General features: G+C 29.8%; 8 protein-coding genes across 8 annotated transcripts; 2 read left to right on the plus strand and 6 right to left on the minus strand.

Moving 5' to 3' along the window:
• Nucleotides 1-212: 212 nt before the first annotated feature.
• Nucleotides 213-1,028, minus strand: PRP18 (mRNA splicing protein PRP18; the record flags this gene model as incomplete). Its single annotated transcript, XM_064860588.1, has 1 exon — nt 213-1,028. One exon carries the CDS (start codon nt 1,026-1,028, stop codon nt 213-215), a length of 816 nt encoding a protein of 271 aa, XP_064717605.1.
• A 530-nt stretch (nt 1,029-1,558) lies between these two features.
• Nucleotides 1,559-2,788, plus strand: TFG2 (transcription factor IIF subunit TFG2; the record flags this gene model as incomplete). Its single annotated transcript, XM_064860589.1, has 1 exon — nt 1,559-2,788. One exon carries the CDS (start codon nt 1,559-1,561, stop codon nt 2,786-2,788), a length of 1,230 nt encoding a protein of 409 aa, XP_064717606.1.
• Nucleotides 2,789-5,646: 2,858 nt separating this feature from the next.
• PEX31 (peroxisome biogenesis protein) lies at nt 5,647-7,236 on the minus strand (the record flags this gene model as incomplete). The annotated part of the gene is made up of 1 exon (XM_064860590.1): nt 5,647-7,236. One exon carries the CDS (start codon nt 7,234-7,236, stop codon nt 5,647-5,649), a length of 1,590 nt encoding a protein of 529 aa, XP_064717607.1.
• A 358-nt stretch (nt 7,237-7,594) lies between these two features.
• On the minus strand, nt 7,595-9,946 carry CUL3 (cullin CUL3; the record flags this gene model as incomplete). The annotated part of the gene is made up of 1 exon (XM_064860591.1): nt 7,595-9,946. One exon carries the CDS (start codon nt 9,944-9,946, stop codon nt 7,595-7,597), a length of 2,352 nt encoding a protein of 783 aa, XP_064717608.1.
• Nucleotides 9,947-10,271: 325 nt separating this feature from the next.
• SWC4 (Swc4p) lies at nt 10,272-12,293 on the plus strand (the record flags this gene model as incomplete). Its single annotated transcript, XM_064860592.1, has 1 exon — nt 10,272-12,293. One exon carries the CDS (start codon nt 10,272-10,274, stop codon nt 12,291-12,293), a length of 2,022 nt encoding a protein of 673 aa, XP_064717609.1.
• A 135-nt stretch (nt 12,294-12,428) lies between these two features.
• Nucleotides 12,429-13,490, minus strand: SPT3 (transcriptional regulator SPT3; the record flags this gene model as incomplete). Its single annotated transcript, XM_064860593.1, has 1 exon — nt 12,429-13,490. The coding sequence occupies one exon, from the start codon at nt 13,488-13,490 to the stop codon at nt 12,429-12,431; it is 1,062 nt and encodes a 353-aa protein (XP_064717610.1).
• Nucleotides 13,491-14,185: 695 nt separating this feature from the next.
• On the minus strand, nt 14,186-15,292 carry ERG26 (sterol-4-alpha-carboxylate 3-dehydrogenase (decarboxylating); the record flags this gene model as incomplete). Its single annotated transcript, XM_064860594.1, has 1 exon — nt 14,186-15,292. One exon carries the CDS (start codon nt 15,290-15,292, stop codon nt 14,186-14,188), a length of 1,107 nt encoding a protein of 368 aa, XP_064717611.1.
• An 860-nt stretch (nt 15,293-16,152) lies between these two features.
• EFM5 (protein-lysine N-methyltransferase) lies at nt 16,153-16,884 on the minus strand (the record flags this gene model as incomplete). The annotated part of the gene is made up of 1 exon (XM_064860595.1): nt 16,153-16,884. One exon carries the CDS (start codon nt 16,882-16,884, stop codon nt 16,153-16,155), a length of 732 nt encoding a protein of 243 aa, XP_064717612.1.

Raw genomic sequence — 16,884 nt, forward strand, 5'->3', positions numbered from 1 at the left:
TTTTGTTATTTTTTTTTTCTTTTTTGTTTTCATTTCTGCTTAAAATTTATTAGAAATTAGACAAAAAAGAAAAAAAAAAAAAAAAAATGGAAAACGAAAAACGGAAAAGCAGAAAGTTCTTGAAGCATTAAAAAGCAGCATTATAAATAAAAATATGCATGTCTTAAACGTTGACATTTACCACATCTCCTTCTCCTCTTAACTTCAAAGCATTATTTATGTTTAGGTTCTTGTGTGTTTGTAACAGCTATGTTCTTACTTATTGTTATTAACCGTTTTAATGCTGTTGTCCACTTCCTAGTGGAATCATCTATCATAATATTAGCCATATTAATTTGTTTCCCTATGTTATAACTATGCTTTCTATCACCAGTAATCTTGGAATGGGCACTTCTTGCATGAATACCTACAGAAGTCACACCAATAGGCCATGCAACATTCCCAATTGATAACTGCATGTATGATTGTAATGATAAATCCCACTCGTGACGTTGTAGATGAAACAAAATAGTGGATACAGAAATTAATTGGTTTTTAGGTAAACTGTTTTTTCTCAATTGAACAAGGAGAGGAAACAAACTCATCTTTGTATCATAAAATAGTTCATTTCTCTCTTGTGTTGTTCTATCGATACTACCACTACTAGTATTATCATCAGTATGTACTTCTTGACTCTTGATTTCTCTCTCCCATTGTCGTAATATGTTATGAATATATAGATTACATTTCATAGGAAGTATATTCTCATGAATATTCTGACCAGTAATATCTTTTATATCAATAGTTAAATCATTATATTCCTTATTTTCTTTATCTATAATGTCTTCAATCCATGTATAATCTTTTTCATTGATGGGCTCTTCCCTTTCAATATGATTGGTTTCACCACTAACTTTATTATCTAGTTTATCAGTATTATTTTGGTTTTCATTTTTATTTACTGTGTTATTAGCACTCTCTATCTTTTCGATAGATCCTGTTTGACGTCGAATTTCTTCTTCTAATAATGAATCTAATCCTAAATCCATATCTTGATGCCTATCTTATTATCATTCTATTTTATTTTTTTTTTTTATTTTTACTTCATTTTTATTTCAGATTCTACATCTTTAATTGTTGTTGTTTAAAGACATGATGAAATATTGTTAACTTCATATTTGCTTTCAACTTTTCATGTTGATGGATTTCTTTCTTATTTCTTAATTACAATTTCTTTTTCTTTTTCTTTTTCTTTTTTTTATACTCTAAAACATTACCCTAAGTAAATTATTACAGGGAGTTCTTTTTTTCAACTTTCTCTTACTAAGACCTAACTCTTTGAAAACATTGTTTTGTTATTTTTTGAAAATCATTTAAATAAAAAATTTATTGATAAAATAAAAGAAGAAGAAGAGAATCAATTTGAAATCATTTCTTCATTACTGTTGTTATAACAATAAATTTTGTTCATGTAAGATAAACCATATTCCATCCAAACTATTCTCATAAGCACATAAATAAATATATAGAGATATATATTGCTACCTGTACTTATCAATTCAGATATTATTTGTTCATAATGGAAAACAATGTTACTAGTGCACCAACCCTTACTACTAACAATGTCACTCACATAGATGCAAGAGATCTAGATAATGGTTATTTATCACAAGAAGAAGAAGTCTTTGATGGTAATGATATTGAAAATAATGAAACTAAAGTGTATGAAGAATCACTAGATCTAGATTTATCTCAAGCCAATAGACAGATCTGGTTGGTCAGATTGCCAATGTTTCTAGCAGAAAGATGGAGAGATCGTTCTAATTTACATGGACAGGAACTAGGGAAAATTAAAATTAATAAAGACGGTTCTCAAATTAAACTAATGTTAAATAGAGATGATAATGATAAAGACGGTGATTCTATCCCACATGAATATGATTTACAATTGACTAAAAAAGTGGTTCAAAATGAATTTATCTTTACTGAACAAAATTTGAAGAAGTATCAACAGAGAGAAAAAGAACTGGCATCAAATCCAGAAAAACAAATCGAAGCTTATTTGAAAAAACAAGAGCGTGAAGAAGAACTAAAGAAAAAACAGCAACAAATGAAAAGGAGAAATCAACGTAGAAAGTTCAATCATCGTGTTATGACAGATCGTGATGGTAGGGACCGTTACATTCCTTATGTTAAAACAATCCCAAAGAAAACAGGTATTGTCGGTACTGTATGTCATGAATGTCAAGTTATGCCATCCATGAATGATCCAAATTATCATAAAATTGTAGAGCAAAGACGTAATATAGTTAAGTTTAATAATAAAGAAAAAATTACTACATTGGAGGAAACTGTGGGTGTTACTATGAGTCATACAGGTATGTCCATGAGGTCTGATACATCTAATTTCTTGAAAGTTGGTCGTGAAAAGGCTAAGAGCAATGTCAAATCCATTAGAATGCCAAAAAAGGAAATATTGGATTATTTATTCAAATTATTCGACGAATATGATTATTGGTCTCTAAAGGGGCTAAAAGAAAGAACAAGACAGCCAGAAGCTCATTTGAAAGAATGTTTAGACAAAGTAGCCACTTTAGTGAAAAAGGGACCCTATGCCTTCAAATATACTTTAAGACCTGAATATAAAAAATTGAAGGAAGAAGAAAGAAAGGCTACATTAGGTGAATTAGCAGATGAAAATCAATCAGCTGGTGCATCATCTGCTTCGCCAGTTTCTAATAATGACGCTAATAAGCAGGAAGATGAAGATGAAGATGAAGATGAAATTGAAATGGAAGATATTGTGTAATTGAAATGTTTCTTACAAATTTCATATCCATGTTTACCATAGGTGCATATATAGATATATATATATATATATATGTAGTATCAATAGTAACTCTAATATGCAAAGAAGAAAAAAGCTCTAAGTTTTCGGGAAGATAAGTTGTTTTGATAGCATTTTTTTTTATAAAAAATTAAAGTAATACAGAAAAACTCATTAAATTTATTAAATGCCTGTATATGTATGAATATGCCTATGAGTACATAGTGATTATCATATTAAAAGTTTTTTGAATATGAATAATACTAGTAACAATTGATAGTTGAGGTTGTGGATGTTTGCTAATGTGAATATCATTATTTGTCACTATAAAATAATTTAGTGTGTCTCCATAAAATGTATCGTCAAACACTTAAAAGTTATTAATATCGAAATAAAAAATTAGGACTTCCAGTGACATAATTGTTTTATGAATTCGATTGGTTAGGTCCTAAATTAAATATATATATATTTTAAAGATTTACACATTCCAAGTTTTATTTTCTTCATAAATTTATATGTTAATTCTGAGCTTAAAATGTCATATTAATTAGTATTATTTTTGAGATCATTATCATGTATCAGTTCTGAAGCCTACCTGTATCGTAATCTTATAATTTTCTTAAGGGCATATACGAAGTTTTCATGTCATTTGCTATGGAAATCATATCATCTACAAATAAACATATTGTTATGATTATCTTTGTAAAAAAATATATATATTTGTTTGGATACTTCTTTCTGTTCTATTTTTTTACCAAATATATTCTTATTTTATTTTTTATAGTAATTGGTAATATTTTAGTTCAGTTCGCATAAAGATTTGTTTAACTTTAGTATTATGGTTATACTGTTTATATGTGAAAAAAAATGAGTATGTAGATTTTCTATAAATTCGTTGTTTATGTAGACAGATATATATGCAGTTGGATTATGGATTTAATTATTTTCAAGTATATAAGTAAGTTATGCCATCAACGTCCAATAATGTGTTATGTCTTTTTCAATCGTTTTGTTGTATGCATTTAGCTCTTGTAGAACTATTTCAAAAACTAATTTAGGTATTTTAAATTTGTTGCTTTTTTTTAGTAGATATGGTTTTAATATTCATCAGTTTGTTCATGTCTACTTCTTTCAAAAAAGTTTATTATCGATAGTGTATGAAGGATTTCGTCACTAAATTAAATGCATAAATTGGATAAAGTACCTTGTTCTCACTATTACCAGAACTAGACTAATTACTGTTCTTTTTGCTTAAAACGTTGATATGAAAATTAGGTGTTGTTAAATTTATGCTATTTAGCAAGGTTAATAAATATTATTAGAATATTTAATTACGAAACGAATTCTTCGTTTGTTATACAAAATGAGTGATTTATATAACTCATAAAGATATAAAAAATTGAATGTACAAAATTTAATCTAATTCATGAATTCCATTATGTTTGTATGTATTATAACTTTTTACAATTTATTTTTTTATATGCAGTGATAAAAACATTAATTAATTCCATAGTGGTTATTATTATATTGTGATTCTATCGATAAAATAATGTGTTATTTGGGTTAGTAAATTACTTAATAGGCTTTTTTATTCTCATAGTAAGTGTTATTCAGGACTATATTAAATAGATCTATTCATAGTTTTATTTGTACTTTAAACTGATCCTGAGGCATATCTTGTTTTGGAATTAGTTTCTTTAAAAAAAGTATATATATGTTTTAAAAGTTTAAAATTATTCGTATAAACCGTTGAAAATAGAAAATAATAAACAAATGATAAAAATAGTGAAAGCTACAAAGAGTGAACATGAAATAAACAAGTTTTTATTTTACTACTCTAATACATTAATTTAGAATAATCTGTTTCTAACTTTATTATTTTTAAAAATTATAACAAAGATTTTAAGAGTTGAATAACAATTTTCTTTCAAAAATATCTTTGCATAAACTTTTATCTACAAGAAACAAACAGAGCATCATCAAAAAAGTTTCAAAAAATTATTAACTAGTTAAAAAAGTCTAGGTTGATATAGCATCTGAACTTATATACTCTAATATATTTATGTTTTAGCATGTTTTAAAGTATTTAAGAAGTCAGATGACTCTTTTTAAAACTATTATAAGCAAATCTTTGATATATATATTAGATTGTTTTACTTTATATTCTAAAAAAAATAATATAAAATAATCACAGAAAATTTACTAAAAATTACCTTATTCAAAGATATTTAGTTATTTTTATTTTTCGATATTCTTAGTAATATATCTTTATAATAGAGACAACTGCCTCCTTCAGAAGGAAGTCGTTCATTTATCAAAGTATTAAATTTTTGCATTAATTAATATATGTATATTATATATACTTAACACCTTAAAATATCACATTTAAGTATAATGAATGAATATAGAAAGCTGTTAATTATAAAAATTAAACAAACCTGTATAAGATACTTCAAATATTCTCAAAACGAACTTAAAAATAGTTTAAAACAAAAGATAAACATGTTTTGAAACCATACAGTTTCCCCTAGAGTAAAACTAAATCTATTAATAAGAAACTCTTCAGGCTACTAAGAAACAACAAAAAGAATAATATATTTATTAAATCTAATTTACTGAATATATGTAAGTTATTACAATGTACTAACTGTATCAAAAAGACATCTCCAATATTTATAAACACTATTTTCTTTTCAGAATAATACCAACAACAGTAACAACAATACTAGCACCACTTTTATATGGTTTATATAGTCAATGTTTTCAACAGTAAAACTTGCTTAGAGATCACTTTTATGATAATACATATGTATCGTTATATATCACGAACATTATGTTTCCTACATATCATCCTCGTTAATATACCCATCTAACGGTAATATATGGATATTATTGTTTTCACTGAAACCAACCTTTCTTGGTTTTAAAGGAAAATTCTCATTATTGATTGAATTTTCGTGGTTTATTGAAAATGAACTTACTGATGAAGATGAGTTTATTGAATCTAAATCAGCCTTAACAGATGATGTATTATCTTCTTGATTATTACCAGCTTCAAGATATTTATTGTTAATAAACTCTGCTATTCGGACCCAACGCCTTCGTCTTGTAAACTTGGTAAAAGTGTCCTCCAAAGATGGATTCTTCCACGTATTATCATAATAAATGAAACCTTCATCATCTGCTGGATTTGAAGTTAAAGTAGGTTCCTTACTTGATAACTGAATCGCACCATTATTAGTTTTATCCAATTGCCAGTAATTATCTACCCACCTCCACTGATTTTCATCAGAATCATCTTGTGGAAGTTTAAAATTAGCCAAATCAGAGGTTGGATTCAGATGTTCATCAGTCCAACAATCTCTTTCATAGCTCAACATACTGGCTGTCCAACCAACCCCAATCCATTTTCTCTGGTTTTCAAACAATACGAAAGTGTATTTAACACCTCCTGAATTTGTTTTATCGTTTGTTTTATCATCACTATTATTACAACTAGACATCATAGCTACGGTCTCTATAGCTTTTCTGAAGGCATTCTTATCTTTATTTGTCAATCCACCAAAATCCAATCCAGTTAAATAAAACAAAGCAAGCCTAATTAATCTAAACTTCCATAAGTATTTTCTAACCCATCTACAAGATGGTGAATAGTATGTTAAAATGTATAATCCTACTATTAAAAAAATATGTCTTGGAGAAATAATAAACGTCGCTAAAACAATATAACATGGTGTAAAAAACATAATTGTAAACCACAATCTCATAATGTCTTGTTTATTTAGGATAGTAATAGGTGTTTGTATTAAATCTGCTTTCTGAGACAAAGTTCCCATTATGAGAATAATATCATCCAGTGTTGGATATGTGGAGACTATCGAATTAACATACTTATCAAGCAATGAATACAGCAACAACAATAAAAACAAAAGGATATGACCCATGTATTTCATAATCAGGTGAAAATACTGTACTAAAAGAAAAAATATTATTACTAATGAATAATTAACCCAATAAAATTCTTTATTATTCCATATTAGAATGCCTAAAACTCTGTCTAATATAATTAAATATGGATAAAGTTTCAATAATCGTCTAGAAACGATTGGGGGTGTCGAGTTCAACAATGGAGAGGAAGCAATTACAGTATCATCAGACCATATATAGTTATAATCATTACGATAATTACCATCTTGTCTTCTTAATCTTCTCCTTCTTTGATTGATTATACCCCCACTTTTATAGTTTTTCTTATGTCGTCGTTTCATGGCACTCTTTAGAAGATATGGTTGTGTTGATACTGATGAGGATATCAAAGTAGGAGATATCCTTGATTCTTTATTTTGTATTATACCATTTAACATATTTGAAGAGGTAGTGTCTGACTCCCTGAATGTACTACTCAAAACACCATTCTCTTGGATGGACATATTCTTTTAAATTATTCATTCGTTTGTGGTCAGTACTCAATTTTATTCTCCAGAGTAATTATTAGTTTTTAAATAGTTTCTTATATTCTTGTTTGTTTTGTTTTCTAGTTGTCAGGAAGAAAAACAAAATCATTCAAGATTATGAGACCCAATAACATTTATTTAGTTCATTAATCCTTCTAACCGTTACATAGTATGCTTATATCATCTTTGGCTATTTTTGTATTTTTATCTTTTTTATCTTATTTTTTTTTCCAGACTTGCTTCGGTGTAGTTCAAAATAATTTTTACTATTAAAATATATATCGATAACATTTAAATGTATAATAGATAATATTATTAATAAGTAATAGTATTATTATAGATATCTATACACTTTCGAGTCATCAGGATCTGTTGCTAGATATTCTTTGTCTAACAAATGCCGTATAGTGTGATGGAATGTTCTACTCTGCAATGAGAATCTAGTTTTTAAGGCAGCTTGACAGCGCTCAAATAATTCCATTTCCGTCAATGTCTTTTCTTGTTTCATGATTCTCACCGCTATAGCATTAGTAGTTATAAACCGATCTCTTTCGAGAGTCTTTTTCACGCTCATACCTAATTTAGTATTTACCAACGGCTCATTAGTTGATGTTATATTTACAGTCTTTACCCTAACAATATCTGTGGGACTTCTAAAGTCTTCATTTATTGAAAAAATATCCGAAGGATTTATTATAGGTCCCTCTGGTATTTTCTTCAAGATACGGAATCTTGGTGCTATAGATAATGATACCAGTTGACGAGTTACCTCTGTTATACTCAATCCTGTAGCCTGCTGAATCCTACCCAAGGTCCATGGTTCTTTATTACTATTATTATTATCATTATCATTACTTACAACATCATCTTCTAAAACTGAAAGAAAAACAATTGCAGAATAAAATGGCAACAATAAATTATATTTTCTTAAATCTTCACCTTCACCAAACCAATAGGCAACCTCAACCAACCCTAATGGATGGCACCATTTTAATAACCGTTGATTATATTTTTTTCTATATACCATTTCGAAGTTGTCTAACTGTATCTGCATACATTTAGGAAGTATAATCTGTTCATTCTCTTGCTCATTTACTGGATTAAAAGGCCACGCGGTCATTGTCAATATATTAGGATGGAATTCAAAGGAAGGCAATTGATGGGCCATGTGTTTATTTCCATTCATAGTCCTCGTAATTCTTGATAAATCACCAGATATGACTATATCCTTCAGCATAGTTTCAATGTTTCCAGTAAAATAGGATCCAATTTCATATGATAGCTTTTTAAAAATGCTTACTTCCCATTCATAAGTATATCTTTGATGTAACAACCTTTTCGATAACATCACCTTATATGTTTCCATAAATTCATCCTTCTCAGATAAAGCTTTCACCAATTTAATAATAGAATCCAATTCACTATTAATGACTTCTAATGTCAATGACACACTTGGTGGTCTCTTTAATTGTGTATCAATAATATAACAAAGAAATTCTGTTGATTGTTTTTTATCAAGGTTTAGGTATTTTTGAAATGGTTCATCCACAAGAAGTCCACTTGCATCATATCCCTTTGGATACTGAATATCTAATAACTTTAAATAAGATTCTCTTTTTTGTATCACTTTAGATACCCATTTTACACCCATTAAAGACCGTCTCTTTAAAGATGTATCAAGGTGAATATTATCTTTTAGATCGTTTAATATATGTAATTTAATAGAGTCATAACATTTGGTTAGGTATTCCTCACAGTCTATAGTTAGATATAAAATTTTTTTTAATAGTGTTTTATTTAAATCTGACAAAGCAAGCTGAATTAAAGGATCCACTATAGTAGTAGCTTTTTCTTCTACTAGTACCTTTTCTAATTTTTTAAAAACTTTGTTACGTGTGTCATCATTGAATAATTGTTTTGATATATAATACTCTGTTGAAATCAATCTTTGGATTTTATAAAAGGTCTCAAGGGGTGACGTACCTTCCCAGTTCATAGAAGTCCCAAAAAATATATCAAGATTTTCTAAAAAATAACTTTCAAAAATCTTATTGTAGACACTATATTGTGTGGCATTATCAACAGTTATCAACTCCATCATACTAATAAGGGATTTGACTTGTTCAATAACATTTTGTTCTTCTGGCAACAATACAGATAAATCATCAGATTGTGACAATCTTTTTCGAATAAGATTTATTGTGTTAATCACAGAATATAGCAAAAAATTTGATAATGGTGAAAGGATATTTTGATAGAATGTAGAATAGCATAGATCAATAACTTGTAACGATCTTTTAGGCACACAATAAACTTTATCGAAATATAACATCAGGTCACCAATCCATTTAAAACGTTGGTTAAGAGACAACCAAAAAACATTGAGCATATGAACATTATCAGAGCATAACTCTGTTTTCATTAAATCATCCGTATTGTTAAACATTTCCTCTCTCAATAAAATCATCTTGTCGGTAAGATATGTTTTTATTTGAGAATAGAACCTTGAAGATTCTCCTAATAATGTAATATCATATACTGCACGATATACCCTTTGAAAAGAAACTTTTGACGTCTCATCTAGAAAAATATGCTCTAGTGCGTTATTTACAACCTCCCATAATTCTTCAAAAGAGGTGTATAATGGCGGAGTTCTTTTCACTGATTTGACAGTTAGTGGAGCCATAATAATTTAGATATTAATTGGTATATATTTATAGCTGTATGAGCATATAGATAAATAAATAAATACCTGCGTAGACACACGCTCAATAATATTATTACGTACGTCTTTTTACTGCTAGTCTCTTGGATATTTATTTTTTTAATGAATTTGCGCAAGGTTCTAAATATTTAAAATTATGAAAATAATTTCAAATATAACAACAGAGAAAAACATCAATATATTTCTTCGATTAAACAAAACAAATAATAAACTACAACCACAATTACAAAATAAACTATTAAGAGAACAGTAATCATAATACAAAATCCCACAACATAAAGCTAGAATGTCATCGTCGGACATTTTTGATATCCTTAACATAAGATCAAAATCACAAAGCCCACAAAATGATGATACAGGTACTGCAAATAAATCCAAATTACTTAGTTCTAATGAGAAAAGTAGTTTAAATTTATCTTCTTCCTTAAGTGGCAACAATGTTCAGCCAATAAAGGCTACAACTTCTAAACCCCAGGTAACTGGGATGCAAAGAGAATTATATAATTTATTGGGTGAAAACCAACCACCAATTATGGTTCAACCAGCTAATCGGTTCAAAGACAAGATGGCAGGAAAACCGTCCCCTTGGACATATGCAGAGTTTTGGTCTAGTGATCAAACAGATATAAAAAAAAGAGTTAAACTAAAACACTGGGTAAAGGGGTCTAAAAATTTAGTTGGTGATGTTCCTCAAACCTCCACTTTCTGCAAATTTAATCAACATTTAACATTACCACGATTTACAAAAGAAGAGTACCAATCATTTATGGAATTGGCCAGAAAGAGAAGAGTTCAGGAGAAAAGTGATAGTTTGGAAAGAACACCAATCCAGAATTCACAAGAAAATTTGCCAATAGATGGCACCACAAGTGAGAAAAATACTGATCAAAGAAACCATAGCGAACTAAAGGATTGTAAGCTAGACAACAAAGAAGAAACGTCTACTAAATCTGTAGATGATAATAAATTAGATACAAGTAGTTCCATTGAAACAGTCAACGATAAGGAGAATAAAGTTAATAAAACAAATTCACCCATTGAATCAAATCAAGCTGATAATACTGACGAAAAATCTAATGATAAATCTACTGCCAAGATTAATGAAAAAGCTGCAACTGAGATCATCACATATGGTACTAAGGACCACAATCAGACTAGCTCCAATGATGATAGCAGTTTGGATAAAGGTAATACAACTGGTATTACAAATATAAATGTAGATGAAAATAAGAATGAATGGGATTATGAAGAAGTTAATTATCTTTTCTGGTTGTGTCGAAAATATGACTTAAGGTGGTTTATTATATACGACAGGTATTATTATGAGTCCGCAGAACATCGAACTCTCGAAGATTTAAAAGATAAGTTTTATGAAGTTTGCCAGAACTATTTTGCAGCAAGAAATAGTAAGGATCCTCTTTTAGAATCACTAAAGTATGACAAGGAAAGAGAACTAGAGAGAAAACAATATCTAAATAGATTATTGTCACGTACTGCAGCAGAAATTGCTGAAGAAGAAGCTTTAATTATGGAATCCAAAAAATTTGGAATGGCAGCTAAAAAAATATTGAATGAAAGAGAATCATTATTGAGACTATTAGATTCTCCAAACTCAGATCAAAATAGTTCCCAATATATGACATCACAAGGTATATCACAGTTATATAATACCCTATTAACTGATAAAAACCGTAAGCGTAAGCATGATTCTAGTATTCCAGAAAACCCATGGATGAAACAACAACAGCAATTTGCCCAACAGAAGCAACGATTGCAGCAATTACATGAAAAAAAGCGATCTGAACTTTCAGAACCAAATACTAAAACCACAGCTGTATCAAAATCTCTCTCTATGGAAACTCCAGATTTGTTAACTAATCGTACGAATTCAAGTGGTGCAGATACAAGGGTAGCAACCTCTACACCCTCCACAACATCACCGCGTAAGACAAAAAAACAAAAACTCGAACTACAGAATTCGATCAAGAGAAAAAACGAAGTGCAGTTTGTGGAACATATACTGCAAAATTTTACTGAAGAGGAAAAGAAATCTCTTGGCGTTATTGCCCATGGTGAAAAGTTATACCCAGGTGTTTATTTAAGAGGAACAAAAATATCTACTTTTAAACCTGCTTTACAAAATAAAGTAATAGGTGTTCTACAAGAACTAGGGTTACCAGCGAGACCTGCAATGCCCTCTTACGATGTAGTACAGGTCCAAGAAAAACTATTAAAACAAATAGTGAAATTACTTGATTTAAAGAAACAGATGGATAAACTTGATGCAGAGAAGGCTGTTAGAGAATAATATACATAAAATCAAAATTAACACACGTATATACGTATATGAATATATATTAATAATTAATGAAACTATTTCCTTTCCTATTTTCTATTTTTCTTTTTTTCTTCTTTTTTGGACTCTTTTTTTCCAATTCATAAATTACAGAATTATTGGTCTCGAATATAATCTTCCTCCTTTAAAATTAGTTACAGCTCTATGTTTCATGTCTATGGACTGAAGTACTCTCCATGCTTCTTCAATATGTTTTGGTTTTAAGGGTTCAAGTGCATCGTCTGGACCATCAAAAAGTCTTTTTTTCCTTTTATTGCCACAATTATGAGACAAAGTTGTGGTTTGAAATTGTAAGTTTGTTGGATTAGATGCAGAATTTGAACTATGCGTAATCTCGAATGATTGATTGTTTGCTTTTCGTTGCAGTTGTAACTGTTCATTTTTCTTAATCCTCAATGCTGTTTCAGTTATTGAACAAACAATCTCAAAAGTCAGAAAACCAAGAATGTCTATGACATCATCATTAGGTTTCCCTTCTATTAAATGTGTAATACCTGACCAGTCTTTGAACCGCCTAGCCTTTCTAAATGTGAAACTGGCTTGTCTACAATCAGACCAGTGAACATATTCTTCCTTTGTCATATGCTTAGTCCTATCATCAGCAATCTTCAAACGTTTTAGTGTTGTAATGTTGGCTTCCCTTTCATCTTCATCCAAGTCATTAGAATCTTCATTATTCTCTAATGGTTGCTCGTTAAACATAAATTGTAACTCCCAAGGTAGCTTGATAGCTGATTTTTTTACTTTCATCATGTTGTCCTTACCATCCTTACCATCCTTATCCTTTCCATCTCTATTGTCTTTACCATCGTCATCACCAGGCCCTGATCCCCCTGCATTCAAAGATGCAGTAGCATCCTGATCTTTAGCATTCTTTCTTAAATCCTTCCATGAAAGGTATGTTCGTAATCTATTTACTTTAGCCTTATCATGCCTAATAAGAAAAATAATATCTTCTGGTAAAATTGACCTAGTTCCTCTAGCATGAGATGTTTTAGCAGCCTGTAGAAGGATCTCAATAACTTGTCCTCTAACAATATCTTCAATTAATGAGGTTGTTTCTACTGGTGGATCCGTTATTTCACCAGAAACAAACATCATCTGCTGAATTTCTATTCTATATCTATATTTATCTTGTGTTCCACTCATTATATCCTGCTGGTTTCCTATGCTATCTGGCAATCTGACCTTCAACACATGTTCAGTGGATCTTAGAACATTCTCTATTTAAATGTTTTAGAAACCCTAACAGACTTTTTTGTCTTATATTTCCAATCTTGTTGGTCCGAATTTGGCATTATTATTTTCGTTTTCTTTTTCAAAAATAAAAAAATATTTTTCTGTTGAAAAAAAAAGCTATATATATGGGCATGAAAAGATTAAAAGATTTTTTATTTATTGCAAAGTCTTTGACTTGTTTCCTCAAGTCAAGAATTATCCACGTTCGAGCATAAAACTTGTTGGAATTAACAATGCATCATGATATCATGGACTTTAGTGAAAGTCATCTTATCTTTTGGGCAAATACGTCCGAACATCTGTAATAGAAATTCAATGGTATCAGTTTAAAGATCCAAAATGTATTATATATTTCCTATATGAAGTTAATGATGAATTCAATTCTTTGGTCCGTGTTTATGACAGGAAGTAAGACCCCTGGTATGAGTGACGCAAGAAATGTGGATTGACAGTCCACAAATTCTGATTTTCAGTTAGGAAAATATAATCACTTTTAAAAATCATAGTATTCTGTTCAATATTAGGGCATATTTACGTAGTAGCTTTTCTCATAAATTCTTACATGTATAAACTAATGTTATATAAAAGTAAACAATAATGTAACTCTAAGCTGTTGTTTCAGTTTCATCCATCCACTGAAGTGTACGATTAATGCCTTCCTCGATACCTACACGGGGTTTGTAGCCAAGCAAAGTCTTTGCTTTTGTGATATTGTGATATCTAGTGGCACAGACAATACGAACTCTAAATGGGGTTAAACCAGGTTCCTTTCCTAAAAGACTAGAAACCCATTTGGAACAGTACGCCAATACCATTGCCAATGGCTTATTCAAAACAATGACTCGTCTCTCGTCAACTGGGTGATTATCTTGTTTCCATACAGTTCTAGCTAATGACCAAAAATACGAAGGAGAGTCATTAGTAATGAAAAAAGTTTCACCCATAACTTTAGATGCTCTTTCAACGTCTCTTAAAGCTAGGGTGGCTAATACATGTGCATCGGCAACATTACCAGCATATGTCCAATCAAATAGATTATTATTATCACCTAATTGAAATTTATCCTGGCCTAATCTTGCTACTGTTCTAAGACCAGGAACTAACTGTCTATCGCCAGGACCAAAAATACCTGCTGGTCTTAAACTTATAGTGTAAAATTTATTTGAGGGATCATTTACATCTAATACCATTTGTTCTGCAATGGCTTTTGTCTCATTATATGCATCCATAGCAGGTTTTGGAATAGGCCAAGTTTCATCTGCGTTATGTAAATCGTTACCATTAAATGCTACACCAGCACTAGAAGTGTACACAAGGGCAGAAACCAATGTATTTTTGCTGCACACCTCAATGATATTTCTTGTACCTTGCACATTAACTTTTTCGTAAATATCTGCTGAGGCACCATGTATTGGTGATGCAGCATGGACCACGACATTTGGTTTTACCTCATTTATAGCCTTTTCAAGATCTGTTTTACTAGTTAAATCACCTTGAATAACCTTAATATCTTTAGGGTCAAAATCAAACTGACTGCTGATTTTTTCTGGTAGTGGTCTTATGTCAAAGACGTAAATATTTGGATGTAAACCTTGTGCTTCTGGATAATCATCACCCATATGATAAAATTTCTCAATTAGATGTAGACCGAGAAACCCAGTACCACCAATGATAAGGACTGAGTCAACGGGAAAATTATAGGTGTCTGACATGATTATTGACTTAATTGTATTCAACTATAGATTAAAGTAATAAATAGAACTATATTATTGATTCTTACAATCCTAATCGTTTGAACCTTCGTCTTTCAGTTGGTAATAAGTGAGAGATTGTTAATTTTATTTTTTTTTTTTATTTCAGGTAGTTTTGTCTTTGTTTCCCTTACCTTTATTTTTAAAGAACACACTTTCTCAAAAAAAAAACAACTTTGAAATATTTTGCCTTTTAAAATCAATCGTTTATTCAGAAAAACAGGTAATTCGTTTTATCGCTCCTTTTTTCAAATCTGCTAAACGATTTAAAACATGTAAATGAGATTACAAAAAAAGAAAGAAGAAAAATGAAAAAAAAAAGGATAAAGTAAGAAAAAGAGACTTGCAAGCAGTACCATAGCCTGTTTCTTTTTGGCAATTCTTTCTATTTTGGGATCTTGAAATAGTTTTACAGACTCCTTATTATTAAATAATGGGTAATACCATTCGGGAAAGTACCACAGTATATCCCTTCAACAAATAAATAAATATTAATCGAATGAATATTATTTTGCCTAATTGTGGCATAAATTAGCACCTACACAAAAAATTATATCAAATATGGAACTCTATTTTAAGTTAAATGGTACAATTTCCCCTATATATCATTATATATGATTTTTAGTGGCAAAAAAATATTATATATATATCTATATATATGTGTGTATATAAATTTATCATTCATTTTTATATATTCTTGTTTCTAGAGTTTAGAAAGTAACAATTTTTTGTATATTAGTTATTATACTTCTTCTATATAGTTGGAATACTAAAGTTGTTTGTACTTAGTTCAGTTCTTATTCCATTATGTTACTTCTTTTTCAACTTTGAAAGGACCATCCCCTCCATTCAAAATTAGCGTAGCATCTAAATTCATTACTTAAACCATTTTCATGTTCTGGTAAAAAAGTGGTGATTTTAGTGGAGGGGTAGACTTTAGCAATAATTCCATGCATTCTCTCACCTGTACAAGAAATTAAACGGATCTCTTGATTCATTTCTTTATTTGATGAAGAGGTCAAAAGAGATTTTGCAGTAATAGATGATTTTGTTTGACAATCTTCATTCAAAAATGGAGGATCAATTAATAATCTGTTGACCTTCCCACGAATGGAACAGTTATAATTCAATGGATCTTTATAATCATAAAAAACAAAATGATCTTTACCTGCCATTAATTCAAATCTTTTATCAAATTCAAACAAGTAAATATGTTCTGTGGGTATTTCATTAGCAGGCCTTTTTTGAATGGCAGCATAAACAGATGGTGCACTCACTATTGCTATTATTGTATCTTTGTTTGCACCATCCAAAAGGGCATCCGCAAGTGTATCCGCTGTAGAATCGTTATACCAAAATTGTGATAATTGCCAGTCTTCTTGGAATAATTTCATTCCTTCTTGTTTCTTTTTTTTCTGATACTCCTTATCTGTTTCATCATATAATCTTTGAAACTCTTCTTGACGTTGCTTTTCTTCTTGTCTAAATTCAGCTAAAGCAGCTAGAGCATTGGCTGATAAGGTTAACTCTGTTTCGGAATCGCAGTCAGACAT

The sequence above is a fragment of the Arxiozyma heterogenica genome, assembly GCF_036370985.1.
Source record: "Arxiozyma heterogenica strain weizmannii chromosome Unknown scaffold_5, whole genome shotgun sequence".
Lineage (NCBI taxonomy): Eukaryota > Fungi > Ascomycota > Saccharomycetes > Saccharomycetales > Saccharomycetaceae > Arxiozyma > Arxiozyma heterogenica.